Source organism: Saccopteryx leptura, chromosome 2, assembly GCF_036850995.1.
Source record: "Saccopteryx leptura isolate mSacLep1 chromosome 2, mSacLep1_pri_phased_curated, whole genome shotgun sequence".
Taxonomy (NCBI): Eukaryota; Metazoa; Chordata; class Mammalia; order Chiroptera; family Emballonuridae; genus Saccopteryx; species Saccopteryx leptura.
The window spans coordinates 131171109-131185368 of record NC_089504.1 but is presented as its reverse complement, the minus strand read 5'-3'; the positions used below and the strand labels follow the sequence as shown (position 1 = coordinate 131185368).

Sequence of the window (14260 nt, the reverse complement as noted above, 5' to 3'; positions counted from 1 at the left end):
TGTTATCATAATGTGTTTCCTCTTGCTTCTAGGCAAGGATAAAAGCCATCAATACGTTTTTTGCTAAGAATGGTTATCGATTAATGGATTCTAGTATGTATAGTCAACCCATTCAAACTCAAGCACAATATGCCTCGCCAGTCTTTATGCAGCCTCTATATAGTCCTCACCAACAGTACTCTGTCTATAGCATTGTGCCTCATTCTTGGTCTCCAAATCCTGCACCTTACTTTGAAACACCACTGGTAAGTGAGATCATTACAGAATAATAAAATTTTTCACTCAAGCTGAAATTTGAAGAAATCAGCTAGAGTGGGAGTTCATTTTTTTTTTTATTGTGTGGTGTTTATTGGTTAACTTTCTGGTTTTTAAGTAGTGATAAACATATCTAATATAGCAAATGTATGCATATAATTGAGAGTTGAAATACTGGTTTCTGTAGTTCTTTAGATTTTGCTGAGTGAATTAGAGACTGGATAAGTCCAATGATTTAAATTACTTTGTTTTGTGAAACTTTTTCAAAGAAAAGTGTTCTTTATTAAGTAATGAGCTAGTGATTCCTTGTTCTGTAAAGTATTAAAAAAGTAAATAAGTAAAATATTTTAATTTATTTTGAGTTTCTAAAAGAAATTGATGCTAGGTTAGGTCATCAGAAAATTCTTATGACCTTCACACCAGATTTAGCCTTTATCATTCATTACTTTTAAACATTAAAATTTTCTTTTAGGCTCCCTTTCCCAATGGTAGTTTTGTGAATGGCTTTAATTCACCAGGATCTTATAAAACAAATGCTGCTGCTGTGACTATGGGTCGACCATTCCAAAAAAGTCGGTAAGATAAAAATCATGGCTTGAATTTATTGTAAGCAGTTCCCAAAAGTTTTTATAGAGTTACTGTGTTCGTAGCAATGCTTATTTGCAGACTGAATAAAAAGAGGATTTTTTTTATAAGAAGTATGTGAATGATTTAATTTACAATTTGTAAACACACTTTGCCTAAGAGTTGGTAATGGATATAAAAAAAGACTGGGACTAAAAGTGTACACAATCGTATTGATTTTTTTAAAATAATAAAGAACATAGAAAATATATTTTATGGTAGTAGTATAAAATCTGGTGTCTATATGCCATTTAGTGTGTTAAATAGGTAACATTTTAGAGAATGAGGATTGTTTTTTTAGATTTTTATTTTTTTATTTATTAATTTTAGATAGGAGAGAGAGAGAGAGAGAGAGAGAGAGAGAGAGTAGAGGGGGAGGAGCAAGAAGCATCAACTCCCATATGTGCCTTGACCAAGCAAGCCCAGGGTTTTGAACCAGTGACTTATTGTTCTAGGTCAGGGGTCTCAAACTCAACTCAGCATGTGGGCCGCAGAGCAAGATCACAGCCATTCTCGGGCCGCACTAGGTCTACAAAAGGCAACTGTTACGCAACACTTTTCTCACTGCAGTTGAAAACAAAAAAAAATCAATACAACAAGCACAATCGTACATGCAGTTTACTCAGTGTCACAAAACGACCAGAAACTGTCGTTCACATCACAACTGCTGTTAACTAAGCTAATATCTAGCTAGGATGCTAGAGAAATGAAAAATACAAGTAGGCCCCTAGGCTTACTTAATTTTATCCAAAATATTTTGAACTTCGTGGATTAGTCTGCGGGCCGCACAAAATTGTTCGGCGGGCCGCATGCGGCCCGGGGGCCGCGAGTTTGAGACCCCTGTTCTAGGTTGATGCTTTATCCACTGCCCCATCACAGGTCAAGCAAGAATGAGAATTTTTTAAGAATAGAAATGTTGTTAACTGAATTGAGCAATAAATGCTGGGAGCATGAATTACTTAGCATTTTTAAGAATTGGCTTTTTGAAACAATTTCCACAACATTTATTGGGCATTTAATATCTAACGCTCTATTTTAAGGGCTTTGAATGTTTTTGTTCTTGTAAAAGTTTGTTTTTCTGCATTTTTTTTTTTTAAGTGAGAGGAGAGGAGACAGAGAGACTCCTTCATTTGCCCCAACTGGATACATCTGGCAAGCCCACTATGGGGGTGGTGCTCTGCCCATCTGGCGCCCTTGCTCCACTGCAACTGGAGCCATTTTTTAACGCAGAGGCCATGGAGCCATCCTCATTGCCTTGGGCCAACTTGCTCTACTTGAGCCATGGCTGTAGGAGTGTAGGAGACAGAGAGAGAGAAGCTATGGAGGAAGGGATAGAGAAACAGATGGGCACTTCTCCTGTGTGCCCTGACCAGGAACTGAATGCAGGACATGTAAACGCTGGGCCAACACTCTACCACTGAGCCAAGTGGCCAGGGCCAGGCTTTACATGTCTTATCACAGTTAATTTTTACAGCCCTCTAAGATAGGTAGTTATTATATCTATTTTGTTTTATTTTTATTTTATATTTAAATGAGAGGATGAAAAATAGAACCCACATGCACCCTGATCAGGATTCACCTAGCAACCCCCATCTGGGGCTGAGCTGTTTTTAGTACCTGAAGCTAATGTGCTCCAAACAACTGAACTATCTTCAGCACCTGTGGTCAATGCTCAAACCAGTCGAGCTACTGGCTGCAGGAGGGGTAATAGAAGGGGGAGAGAGGCAGATGGTCACTTCTCCTATGTACCCTGGCCAGGAATTGAAGCATCCATATGCCAGTCTGACACTCTATCCACTGAGCCAGCCAGTCAGGGCTATTATATCTGTTTCAAAATGAAGAAACTGAAATATCTAAGGTTAAATATCTTATGTACAACCACATAGCTAGTAGCTAGCAGAGTCAAGATTTGAGCCCAGGAAGTTTGACTCCAAAACCTACACTTATGTTCTGAATATATTATTGAGAACTCTGCAAACTCTTGCTGACATCTGTCATATAAAATATTGTTATGGCTCCTAAGTATTATTCTTTATATAAACATCAACTGATAATTTTAATAATTTGGTATATATTGATTTTATGGCTTTTGACAGTATTAGTAACCAAAGAAAAAAGGGGCCTGTATACTGGTTTAGATTTATTTAATTTCATATTTGTTATTTTTTGTTTGCTTATATTATGAGCCTCTTGAGTTTTTTTTTTCTTCTTTTTTTTTGAGAGAGACAGACAGACACACATACAGGAAGGGAGAAAGATGAGAAGCATCAACTCATAGTTGTGGAGCCTTAGTTGTTCATTGATTGCTTTCTCATATATGCCTTGACTGGAGGGCTCCAGCTGAGTCAATGATCCCTTGCACAAGCAAGTGACCTTTGGCTCAAGCCAGTAATCATGGGGTCATGTCTGTGATCTCACTCTCAAGCTGGTGACCCTATGCTCAAGCCAAATGAGTCTGTGCTCAAGCCAGTGACATTAGGGTTCTGAACCTGGGTCCTGAGTGTCCCAGGTTAGTGCTCTATCCTCTCACTGCATTACCACCTGGTCAAGCATTGCTTTTGATTTTTATAAATTGATTTTTTTTTTTCAGTGATTTTTCTCTTGCCAGGTCTTATTCTCCCAGTTGATTATTTTTTGGCAAGGAGACCACATAGGGTATAGGGTATGGTTTTCCAAGAAAATGTCCAGGAACTTAATACTTTTTTGTAAGGTTTTTCTGTAACATGCTTCACTAGAGAAATAAGTCTTACAGTATTAAAAAAATATTTTTAGTTGATCTGGAAGCATACATTTGCACTATTCTCTAATAGTCACAATTTTAGTACTGACTTTAACTGACACAATTGGTTAATGCATTTGATTATTTTCAGGTGGTAGGAAAATTTTACTACATAATACACATTCTTATTGCTTTATGAAGTTTCAAATGAGATATTGTAAGAATGACAGATTCTTTATAAACAAAAAGTTATCTGTGCTCTTATAGATGACTTAGTTTGGTAATACACTGACAACTGTAAAATTCAAGTGTTGCCAGGACATATTAGTAGAAAAGAGCAGTGAGCCTTAATTACACACCTTGCCCTCTAAGTTCCATCCTTTTGTTCAAAAAGGATTATTTCATTAGAGACAAGGCTGTTTAAATCTGAAAAGACCAGATTATGATGTTTAAATTCATTTTACAGATGAAGAAAGTGAAAGTTGAAGGGGACAAATAGAGGTTAATATGGCTAAGTTATTATCAGCATACCTGAGATTTAAAACATTTTCTTTTCATTTACTGGTAAAGTTTTTTCTTAAAAACAATTCGATTAGAATAAATGACATTTTGCAGTTTTCCTTGTGAGAGGTATACCGATTTCTCATGATTAGAAATAGTAGCTTTTGCCTGACCAGGTGGTGGCACAGTGGATTGAGTCAGACTGGGACGCAGAAGACTCATGTTCAAAACTCCAAGGTTGGCCCTGGCCGGTTGGCTCAGCGGTAGAGCGTCGGCCTGGCGTGCGGGAGTCTCGGGTTCGATTCCCGGCCAGGGCACACAGGAGAAGCGCCCATCTGCTTCTCCACCCTTCCCCCTCTCCTTCCTCTCTGTCTCTCTCTTCCCCTCCCGCAGCTGAGGCTCCATTGGAGCAAAGATGGCCCGGGCGCTGAGGATGGCTCTGTGGCCTCTGCCTCAGGCGCTAGAATGGCTCTGGATGCAACAGAGCTACGCCCCAGAGGGGCGGAGCATCGCCCCCTGGTGGGCATGCCGGGTGGATCCTGGTCGGGCGCATGCGGGAGTCTGTCTGACTGCCTCCCCATTTCCAGCTTCGGAAAAATGAAAAAAAAAAGAAAGAAAGAAAAAAAAGAAAAAACAAAACAAAACTCCAAGGTCGCCAGCTTGACTGAGGGCTCATTCAGCTTGAGCTTAGGCTCATCAGCTAGAGCACGGAGTCGCTGGCTTTAGTGTGGGATTATAGACATGACCCTACGGTCACTGGCTTGAACAAGGAGTCACTCGCTCTGATGTAGCCCCCGCCCCTCGTCACAGCACATGTGAGAAAGAAATCAATGAACAATGGAGGTACCGCAACAAAGAATTGATGCTTCTCGTCTCTCTCCCTTCCTGTCTGCCTGTCCCTATCTGCCCTCTCTTTGTATCTCTCTCTGTCACACAAAAAATAAAAATAAAAAAGAAATAGGAGCTTTCTAAAAATATCTTTTTTTTTTAAGAGAACTGGGTGGTTTTTTTTTTGCATTTTTCCGAAGCTGGAAACGGGGAGGCAGTCAGACAGACTCCCACATGCACCCGACCGGGATCCACCCGGCATGCCCACCAGGGGGTGATGCTCTGCCCATCTGGGGCGTCGCTCTGTTGCATCCAGAGCCATCCTAGCACCTGAAGCAGAGGCCACAGAGCTGTCCTCAGCGCCTGGGCCATCTTTGCTCCAATGGAGCCTCGGCTGCGGGAGGGGAAGAGAGAGACAGAGAGGAAGGAGAGGGGGAAGGGTGGAGAAGCAGATGGGCGCTTCTCCTGTGTGCCCTGGCCGGGAATTGAACCCGGGACTCCTGCATGCCAGGCCGACGCTCTACCACTGAGCCAACCGGCCAGGGCAAGAGAACTTTTTTTATTATGATTTTTTTTTTTTTTTACAAGGACAGAGAGAGAGGGATAGATAGGGACAGACAGACAGGAACGGAGAGAGATGAGAAGCATCAATTACCAGTTTTTCGTTGCGACACCTTAGTTGCTCATTGATTGCTTTCTCACATGTGCCCTGACCGTGGACCTTCAGCAGACCTAGTAACCACTTGCTCGAGCCAGGGACTTTGGGTCCAAACTGGTGTGCTTTTTGCTCAAGCCAGATGAGCCTGTGCTCAAGCTGGCGACTTCAGGGTCTCGAACCTGGGTCCTCTGCATCCCAGTTCGATGTTCTATCCACTGCGCCACCGCCTGGTCTGGCTACAAATATCTTTTGATTTCACATTTTTTCAAAGGGGTGGTGAATTTTGCTTTAAAGGGTTAAGTAGAATAAACATCTTTTTTATGAGATAGGCTAAAAGCAATTAAAATTTTAAAAAACTTTTTACTATTTTTCAATCACAGTTTATATTCAGTACCATCAAGTGGCCAGAAAACCGTGCACTCTCTAGAGCAGGGGTCTCAAACTCAACTCAGCATGTGGGCCGCAGAGCAAGATCACAGCCGATAGGTGGGCCGCACTAGGTCTACAAAAGGCAACTGTTACGCAACACTTTTCAGTGTCACAAAACGACCAGAAACTGTCGTTCGCATCACAACTGCTGTTAACTAAGCTAATATCTAGCTAGGATGCTAGAGAAATGAAAAATACAAGTAGGCCCCCAGGCTTACTTAATTTTATCCAAAATATTTTGAACTTCGTGGATTAGTCTGTGGGCCGCACAAAATTGTTGGGCAGGCCGCGAGTTTGAGACCCCTGCTCTAGAGTGGTCCCCCTTCTGTCCCAACCACGTACCTGGTCCCCTGGTTATTTTGTCATTATTGACTATTCTTCATGCTGCAGTCCACATCCCTTTAAAAGCAATTTTTAACTAATAACTAAAAGTACTGATGTTTACAAATGCTTGACTTAAAAATAGATTGTGTTCCTTTATTATCTATCACTTGTCTTTGTCTGCTGTGCTTTCTTAGTGAAGAGGGTAAGATTAGAATAAGGAAGCTAAGAATGACAGTCAAGTCATTCTGGCCTTTATGGTGGTATACCTGTGGTTTTGTTGAATATAAAGGTCAGGTTATTACTCAGAACCATTTGTGTACAGTTCTTTACCATGTTTGACCAATACAGGTTGGTGTTAATTTTTACTTACAGAAAGAGTACAACATGCAAGTATTATAGAGAAAAAGCTTTTGACCCCCAACTTAAATGCTTGTTTTTTTCTTATTTCTAAGAAGTGACCACTGCCAGACCTTTCATTTTATTTATCAAAGAGAAAGTAGCTTTAGAGACACCTTTTGCACTTAACCTTATAATAGCCCAGTGATGATCACTAGACCTTCTTAGAGAGAATAGGACTAACTTTCAGAAGTCTGGGTATTTTTCTACCTTTCATACTTTATCTTTCTGTCACTTGACTTCTTCCTTTCTATCTTTTATCATTTATTTCTTTCTTTTGCTCAGACTGAGATTATAAGTCCCTCTCAATGAAGGGTAAGATTATGAGATCTGAGGGCTGTTTAAACCTAACTTGTCTGCTAGGGGTATTGAAATGTAATGAGAAAATTTAGGTGAAAGTTTCTGAACAGATAACATAAATAGCATTGCTACTTAATGATGTCATTTTCAGATATGATAGATAATGTAAATATTTTGAAAATTACTTTGTGTTAGTTAACATACTGTAATTTTTATTGTTATTGAAAATCTATTTTGTCCCTGACCAAGTGGTAGCACCGTGAATAGAGTGTTGGCCTGGGACCCAGAGCACCCAGGTTTAAAACCCCTGCATTGTTGGCGTGAGTGCAGGCTCATCGGCTTGAGCTTGGAGTCAGTGGCTTGAAGCCCAAGGTCACTGGCTTGAGCAAGGTGTCACTGGCTCAGCTGGAGCCCCCAGTCAAGGCACATATGAGAAAGCAATCAATGAACAACTAAGGTTCCCCAGTGAAGAATTGATGCTTCTCATCTCTCTTCCTTCCTGTCTGTGTGTCTCTGTCTCTCTTGCTTAAAAAGATCTATTTTGTGCCTGACCTGTGATGGCGCAGTGGATAAAGTGTCGACCTGGAATGCTGAGGTCGCTGGTTCGAAACCCTGGGCTTGCCTGGTCAGGGCACATATGGGAGTTGATGCTTCCTGCTCCTTTCCCCCTTCTCTCTCTCTCAAATGAATAAATAAAAAAATAAAAAATAAAAAAATCTATTTTGTGACAGAAAGTAATTAATCTTCGAAAGCATCATCTCTGTACCCTAATATTTGATGTTCTTTAAGAAGTAAAGAATAACTGGAGATGCTGTTGGAATTAATGTTTAATTGTTGGGCTTATCATTAGTATGAGGTTTTAAATCCCTGTTCAGAGAACCAGGAATTGGAAATGTGTTATTAACATTGTGAATTTATAATTATCAAAATAGAATAAAAATGGAGAAAACTGCAAGCAACAGGCCTAATATAAGTCTCATACTTCTTTGTTTTATCTACCATAGAGCCAAGGTCCTCAAGTTGCTTGGACTTACTTTAGATGTTTTAACTATTGATTAAACTGCAATTTCTCCTTTACTTCCCTGCACTTCTGCTTACAGATTGTTAGAGTTGGGTACTTACACATATTCCAAGATAAAAGCAACTTTTTTTTTTCTCCAAAGTTAGAAGCGGTAGGCCAGTCAGACTCCCTCATGTACCTGACTGGGATCCACCCAGCATGCCCACCAGGTGGCAATGCTTGGCCCATCTGGGGTACAGCTCCACTGCGACTGGAGCCATTCTAGCGCCTGAGGTGGAGGCTATGGAGCTGTCCTCAGTGGCCGGGCCAGCTTTGCTCCAATGGAGCCTTGGCTGCAGGAGGGGAAGAGAGAGACAGAGAGGAGGAGAGGGGGAAGGGTGGAGAAGCAGATGATCGCTTCTCCTATGTGCCCTGAATGGGAATCGAACCCGGGACTTCCACACGCCGAGCCAACACTCTACCACTGAGCAAACTGGCTAGGGCGATAAAAGCTACTTTTGTTGGAAGTAGTATTTTTGTGTTTGCCAGATTTCATACCATAATTCATGAACTCATGGCAGACTGTTTGTTGCATATATTTTCCTCGTTTTATTGTCCCATATATCAACCTTTGAACAACAAATTTCATGAGGGAATCTTAGTAAGAAGCTGTAATGTATCCTGACCAGGGATTGAACCTGCCACCTCAGCACTCTGGGATGATGTTCTATCCACTGAGCCACTGGCCAGGCCTGCCGACCCCCCCCCCCCCCCATTAAAATTTGATACTAGAGATTATGTAATCTATTTATGTGATGTATGTATATCTGTGCTTAAAATATAAAATTAATGAGAAATTAATAAGGTTAACCTTGCCTCCCCCTCAAAGAACCAGTTTTTATTCCCTTTAGGGAGATGTTTCCCCATTAAGCATGCATGGCATAGCCTCATTAGTAAGTTAAAGCCTGGCTGATTTAGATGTGTGAAGTTTGCAACTTATATTAAATAAAGTAGCTAAAATCCTAGTTTTTTGGTTTTTTTAAAGATTTACTTACTGATTTTACAGAGGAAGGGGGTTGGAGTGAGAAGTATCAACTCATAGTTGCTTCACTTTAGTTGTTCACTCTTGCTTGTCGCTTGTTGTATGTGCCTTGACCAGGCAAGCCTAGGATTTCGAACCAGCGACCTCAGCGTTCCAGCCAGTGCTCTATTAACTGCGCCACCATAAGCCAGTCTAAAATGCTAGCTTTATTCTAAGGATTGATATAGAAGTAGCTTTATTGTGAAGAACTTTGGATCTTTTCCCAAATATGTCCAAATAAGTCTTTAATGTAAAAAAATCTTTGCCTTTTAAAAATAATACATCTGACAATATTTTGTACAATAATTTTATGTTTAATTTACTTAAGGGAAAATCAAGAGACAAGAAGAAAGCAGTTTTTAACTTGGCCTAGTAAGAGTTTCGATTATTGAGAGGAAAAATTTTGTCTTGTTTTGATTTATTCTTTCATATGTATAATCTTATATTTCTTATAGTGTGAAGCCTCATTTTAGGTCATTAAGTGGTACAGAACACTCTGCAGAGGGCTCTGTGTCATTTGGGGATGGACCATTAAACAGATCTGGTTCAAGGAACTTTTCAACTGAACGGCATAACCCTATAGTAACAGGGCTTCAGGAACAAAGCTGTCTTCCAAAAGAGGCTCCCACTTTGCAGATTGAACAGAATGGGGACTGTGGAAGGGGCAGGTAAGGAAATATGGTAATAAATATGGAAATAAGGCATGTGAAACTTCTTTGAAGCCCAGGATGCATAGCTCAGTTGGTTAGAGCATTGTCCAGACATGCCAAGGTTGCATTCAATCCTTGGTCAGGGCACATAAGGAGCAACCAATGAATGCATAAATATGTGAAACAAAAAATCTGTGTTTTTTCTCTTGCTCGCTCTTTGTCAAATCAATAAATTAAAAAAAAAACAAAACACTCCTTTGATCATAAATGTGACTATTTGAAAACCATTATTAGTGTTTTCTTAGACTTAATTATTGGTGTATGCTAAATAAATATATTTTTGCATAGTATAGGTTAGTAATTTTTCATCGTTATTAAATTTATTATTCATATAGATTGTAGCAGAATCAGAGGTTTATGACAATTCTGAAGTTCTGTATTATTCACAGAGAAAAGAATGGCTTAGAAAGATAAAATCCCATCTGCATTATAATTTAATTTCTTGCAATTTCTACACTATGGAAATGGGGTTATATATTTTAACCTCACCTGCCTGAATAAAACAAAACTGAACCTAGTAAAAATGTGCCCAACTTTGTGGTGGTGGTGATAGTAGTTGAGGTTTATGGTAGATCAGCTCAGGGCTCCTTCAGAAGAATATATATTTTATCTTTTAGTAATAATGGAGATTTAGAAAGTATAGATACTTAAAATAGAAATTCACTCATTTTTAGTAGAATGTATAAATTTGAAGAAACTTACGATTTTTCCCTCCTGCCACTCCTCTTTTTTGTTATTGTTAAAAGGAGAACTCTTTTTAGAGGTCGAAGACGACGAGAAGATGACAGAATCCCAGTAAGTATTTTTTATTTTTAATACTTCTGTTCATTTTGTTTTCTTTTGTGATTTACTATGGCATTGACTTGTGGTCTACCTTGGCTTTCTGGGTTTTTGTTTTATCCGTTATAGTGTGCAGCGAAGGTAAGTAGAGCCTGTGCTTGACCCCGAAATATACACCATTGTCACATGCACACACACCCTTAAAGTACACATATAGTTAAGGATTTGACCTGTGTTTCTCACTTTCTAAAAATATTGCTTCAATACCTAATAATTTCACATGATTTATAAATAAAAAATATGAAAATATTCTATAAAAAGTTTAACTCTTACTTTACTAATGGACATTTAAGCAGTTTGAACCTTTTGATTATACAAAGAGCACTACTAAAAACAGTGCAATGGTAACTTCATACAACCAGCATTTTCTTTGTGTGCAGTAATATTTGAAGAAGACTCTAGAAATAGGGTTTCTGGTTTTAAATTAATTTTAGCTTGGCCTATTAAGAGTTTCTACCAATTTAGAGGAAAGATTTTCTGTCTGTCTTGATTTATCCTTTCATGTATATGATCTTATATTTCTTTTAGTGTGAAGCCACATTTTAGGTCATCAAGTGGTCAGAATACTCAGCAGACTCTGTCATTGCGGAATGGTTAATTTTTTTTTTTTTTTTTTTTTTTTTAATGAGAGAGACGGAGAGAGGGACAAATAGGGACAGACAGGAAGAGAGAGATGAGAGGTATCAATTCTTTGTTGGGGCACCTTAGTTCATTGATTGCTTTCTAATATGTGCATTGATGGTGATGGGGGGCTACAGCAGAGTGAGTGACCCCTTGCTCAAGCCAGCAACCCCACGGTCAAGCTGATGAGTCCGTGCTCAAGGTGAATGAGCCTGCGCTCAAGCCGGCAACCTTGCGTTTTGAACGTGGGTCCTCAGTGTCCCAGGCCAGTGCTCTATCCACTGCTATCCACTGCACCACCATCTGGTCAGGCATGAAATGGTTAATTTAAAGCAATAATTTAATGAGTTTTTGCTAAATAGCTTTCTGTAGGGGTTGTGCCAATTTTCACCAACAAACAATACAGTTTCTGTTTATCCCATAGCCTTACAGAGGATATGCTTTTTTTTTTGACGGCCTGATAAGGCATATGATACTTTTTTTTCTTTATTTCTTTTTTCATTATTGATTTTTAGAGAGTGGAGAGAGAGAAAAGAATGGCAAGCATCAGTTGTAGTAATTGCTTCTTGTATGTGCCTTGACTAGGGAAGCCCGGGGTTTTAAACAGGCAACCTCAGCATTCCAGATCAACACTCTATCCATTGCACCAACATAGGTTGGCCCTGGCTGGGTTGCTCAGTTGGTAGAGTGTCATTCAGATACATCAAGGTTGGCCCTGGCCGGTTGGCTCAGCGGTAGAGCGTCGGCCTGGCGTGCGGGGGACCCGGGTTCGATTCCCGGCCAGGGCACATAGGAGAAGCGCCCATTTGCTTCTCCACGCCCCCCCTCCTTCCTCTCTGTCTCTCTCTTCCCCTCCCGCAGCCGAGGCTCCATTGGAGCAGGGATGGCCCGGGTGCTGGGGATGGCTCCTTGGCCTCTGCCCCAGGCGCTGGAGTGGCTCTGGTCGCGGCAGAGAGACCCCCCAGAGGGGCAGAGCATCGCCCCCTGGTGGGCAGAGCCTCGCCCCTGGTGGGCGTGCCGGGTGGATCGGTCGGGCGCATGCGGGAGTCTGTCTGACTGTCTCTCCCCGTTTCCAGCTTCAGAAAAATGCAAAAAAAAAAACCAAAAAAAAACAAACAACCAGATACATCAAGGTTGTGAGTTTGATTTCCTCATCAGGGCACATAGGAGTCAACCAATGAATGCATAAATAAATGGAGCAACAAACTGAAGTTTCTCTCTTTTTCTCTCCCCCCTCTCTCCCTCTCTCTCTCTTCTTTCTCTTCTTCTCTCTCCTCCTCCTTCTCTTTCTCTGTCTTTCCTTCCCTCTTTTCCTTCCCTCATTCCCTCCATCTCTCCCTCCCTCCCTCAGTCTCTCCCTCCTTCCTCCCTTCCCTCCCTGGTCTCTCTAAACAATGAATCAATCAATAAGTAAAATATAAAAAATAATAGTTCTGTTGGATGGTGTTAGAAACTGTTACACTATTGCAGGGGTCTCAAACTCGCGGCCCGCCGAACAATTTTGTGCGGCCCGCAGACTAATCCACAAAGTTCAAAATATTTTGGATAAAATTAAGTAAGCCTAGGGGCCTACTTGTATTTTTCATTTCTCTAGCATCCTAGCTAGATATTAGCTTAGTTAACAGCAGTTGTGATGCGAACTACAGTTTCTGGTCGTTTTGTGACACTGAAAAGTGTTGCGTAACAGTTGCCTTTTGTAGACCTAGTGCGGCCCGCCGAACGGCTGTGATCTTGCTCTGCAGCCCACATGCTGAGTTGAGTTTGAGACCCCTGCACTATTAATTGTTGTTTTGGGGGCAGTTTTTTACCTACTATTACTTCTTATATCCACTGATCTTACAAAACCACTTAAAGAAAAAAAATTTTAATTTTAGACCTTTTTCTTTTTGAATCATAACTTACCTAAATCAAATTATTCATATTTAATTTTTTTTGTGATTTGTTCATAGTGACGGTTTACCATCTCTTAACTGGGGCCTAAAGGTGTTGAGGAATAAAAATGATACAGTAAGATTTGGCGGTCTCAAGAAAACCCTGCCTAGAATTTGCAGATATATCATAAATATGTAATATAATATTGATTTTACATGTAGAAGTAGTGAATTGTGTGCGTGTATACTATATATATTGTTTAATATTTGGTATACATATGCTTATAAGTATGCATCTATCACATAAGTACCAAAACACATTTTCAAAGAAGAAAATGTATTGCAGTATAAGAAAGAATAGTCCTTAGAGCAAACTTGGAACCCTTTAAAACAGTGTTGTTGTTTTTTCATTTATAGCTTTCTATACCATGGGCAGTCATGTGACTTTAGGCGAGAACTTTTTTGTTTTGTTTTGTTTTGTTTTGTTTTGTTGTGTTTTTTTTTCTGAAGCTGGAAACAGGGAGAGACAGTCAGACAGACTCCCGCATGCGCCCGACCGGGATCCACCCGGCACGCCCACCATGGGGCAATGCTCTGCCCACCAGGGGGCGATGCTCTGCCCATCCTGGGCGTCGCCATGTTGCGACCAGAGCCACTCTAGCGCCTGGGGCAGAGGCCACAGAGCCATCCCCAGCGCCCGGGCCATCTTTGCTCCAATGGAGCCTTGGCTGCGGGAGGGGAAGAGAGAGACAGAGAGGAAAGCGCGGCGGAGGGGTGGAGAAGCAAATGGGTGCTTCTCCTGTGTGCCCTGGCCGGAATCAAACCCGGGTCCTCCGCACGCTAGGCCGACGCTCTACCGCTGAGCCAACCGGCCAGGGCTAGGCGAGAACTTTTTGAGGATACTGTTGTAGCAGTCACATCCTCGGATGGCCCTGAACAGTTGAGAAGAGGAGAGATTAGGTTTGAGGTCTTGTTTAATATGTTGAAAATGTCAGGATTGAGGACTGAAGGTTGAGATGAATTAAAAGGAGATACATATTTTCCAGAAGGAAGGGCAGGGGTGGGGTGCCCTTGTGCAGGAAGGTGATCTTTGCTAGAGATAA

General features: G+C 40.9%; 1 protein-coding gene across 6 annotated transcripts in view; it reads left to right on the top strand.

Annotated features, from left to right (window-relative positions):
* The window catches only part of LARP4 (La ribonucleoprotein 4), a 100209-nt gene that overhangs the window by 71451 nt on the left and 14498 nt on the right, over positions 1-14260 (top strand). For all 6 annotated transcript variants that reach the window (XM_066368722.1, XM_066368724.1, XM_066368721.1 and 3 more), the window contains 4 exons: positions 33-245; positions 728-831; positions 9571-9783; positions 10572-10620. In XM_066368722.1, the coding sequence (XP_066224819.1) occupies positions 33-245; positions 728-831; positions 9571-9783; positions 10572-10620 (579 nt within the window). The remainder of the gene's footprint in view (positions 1-32; positions 246-727; positions 832-9570; positions 9784-10571; positions 10621-14260) is intronic.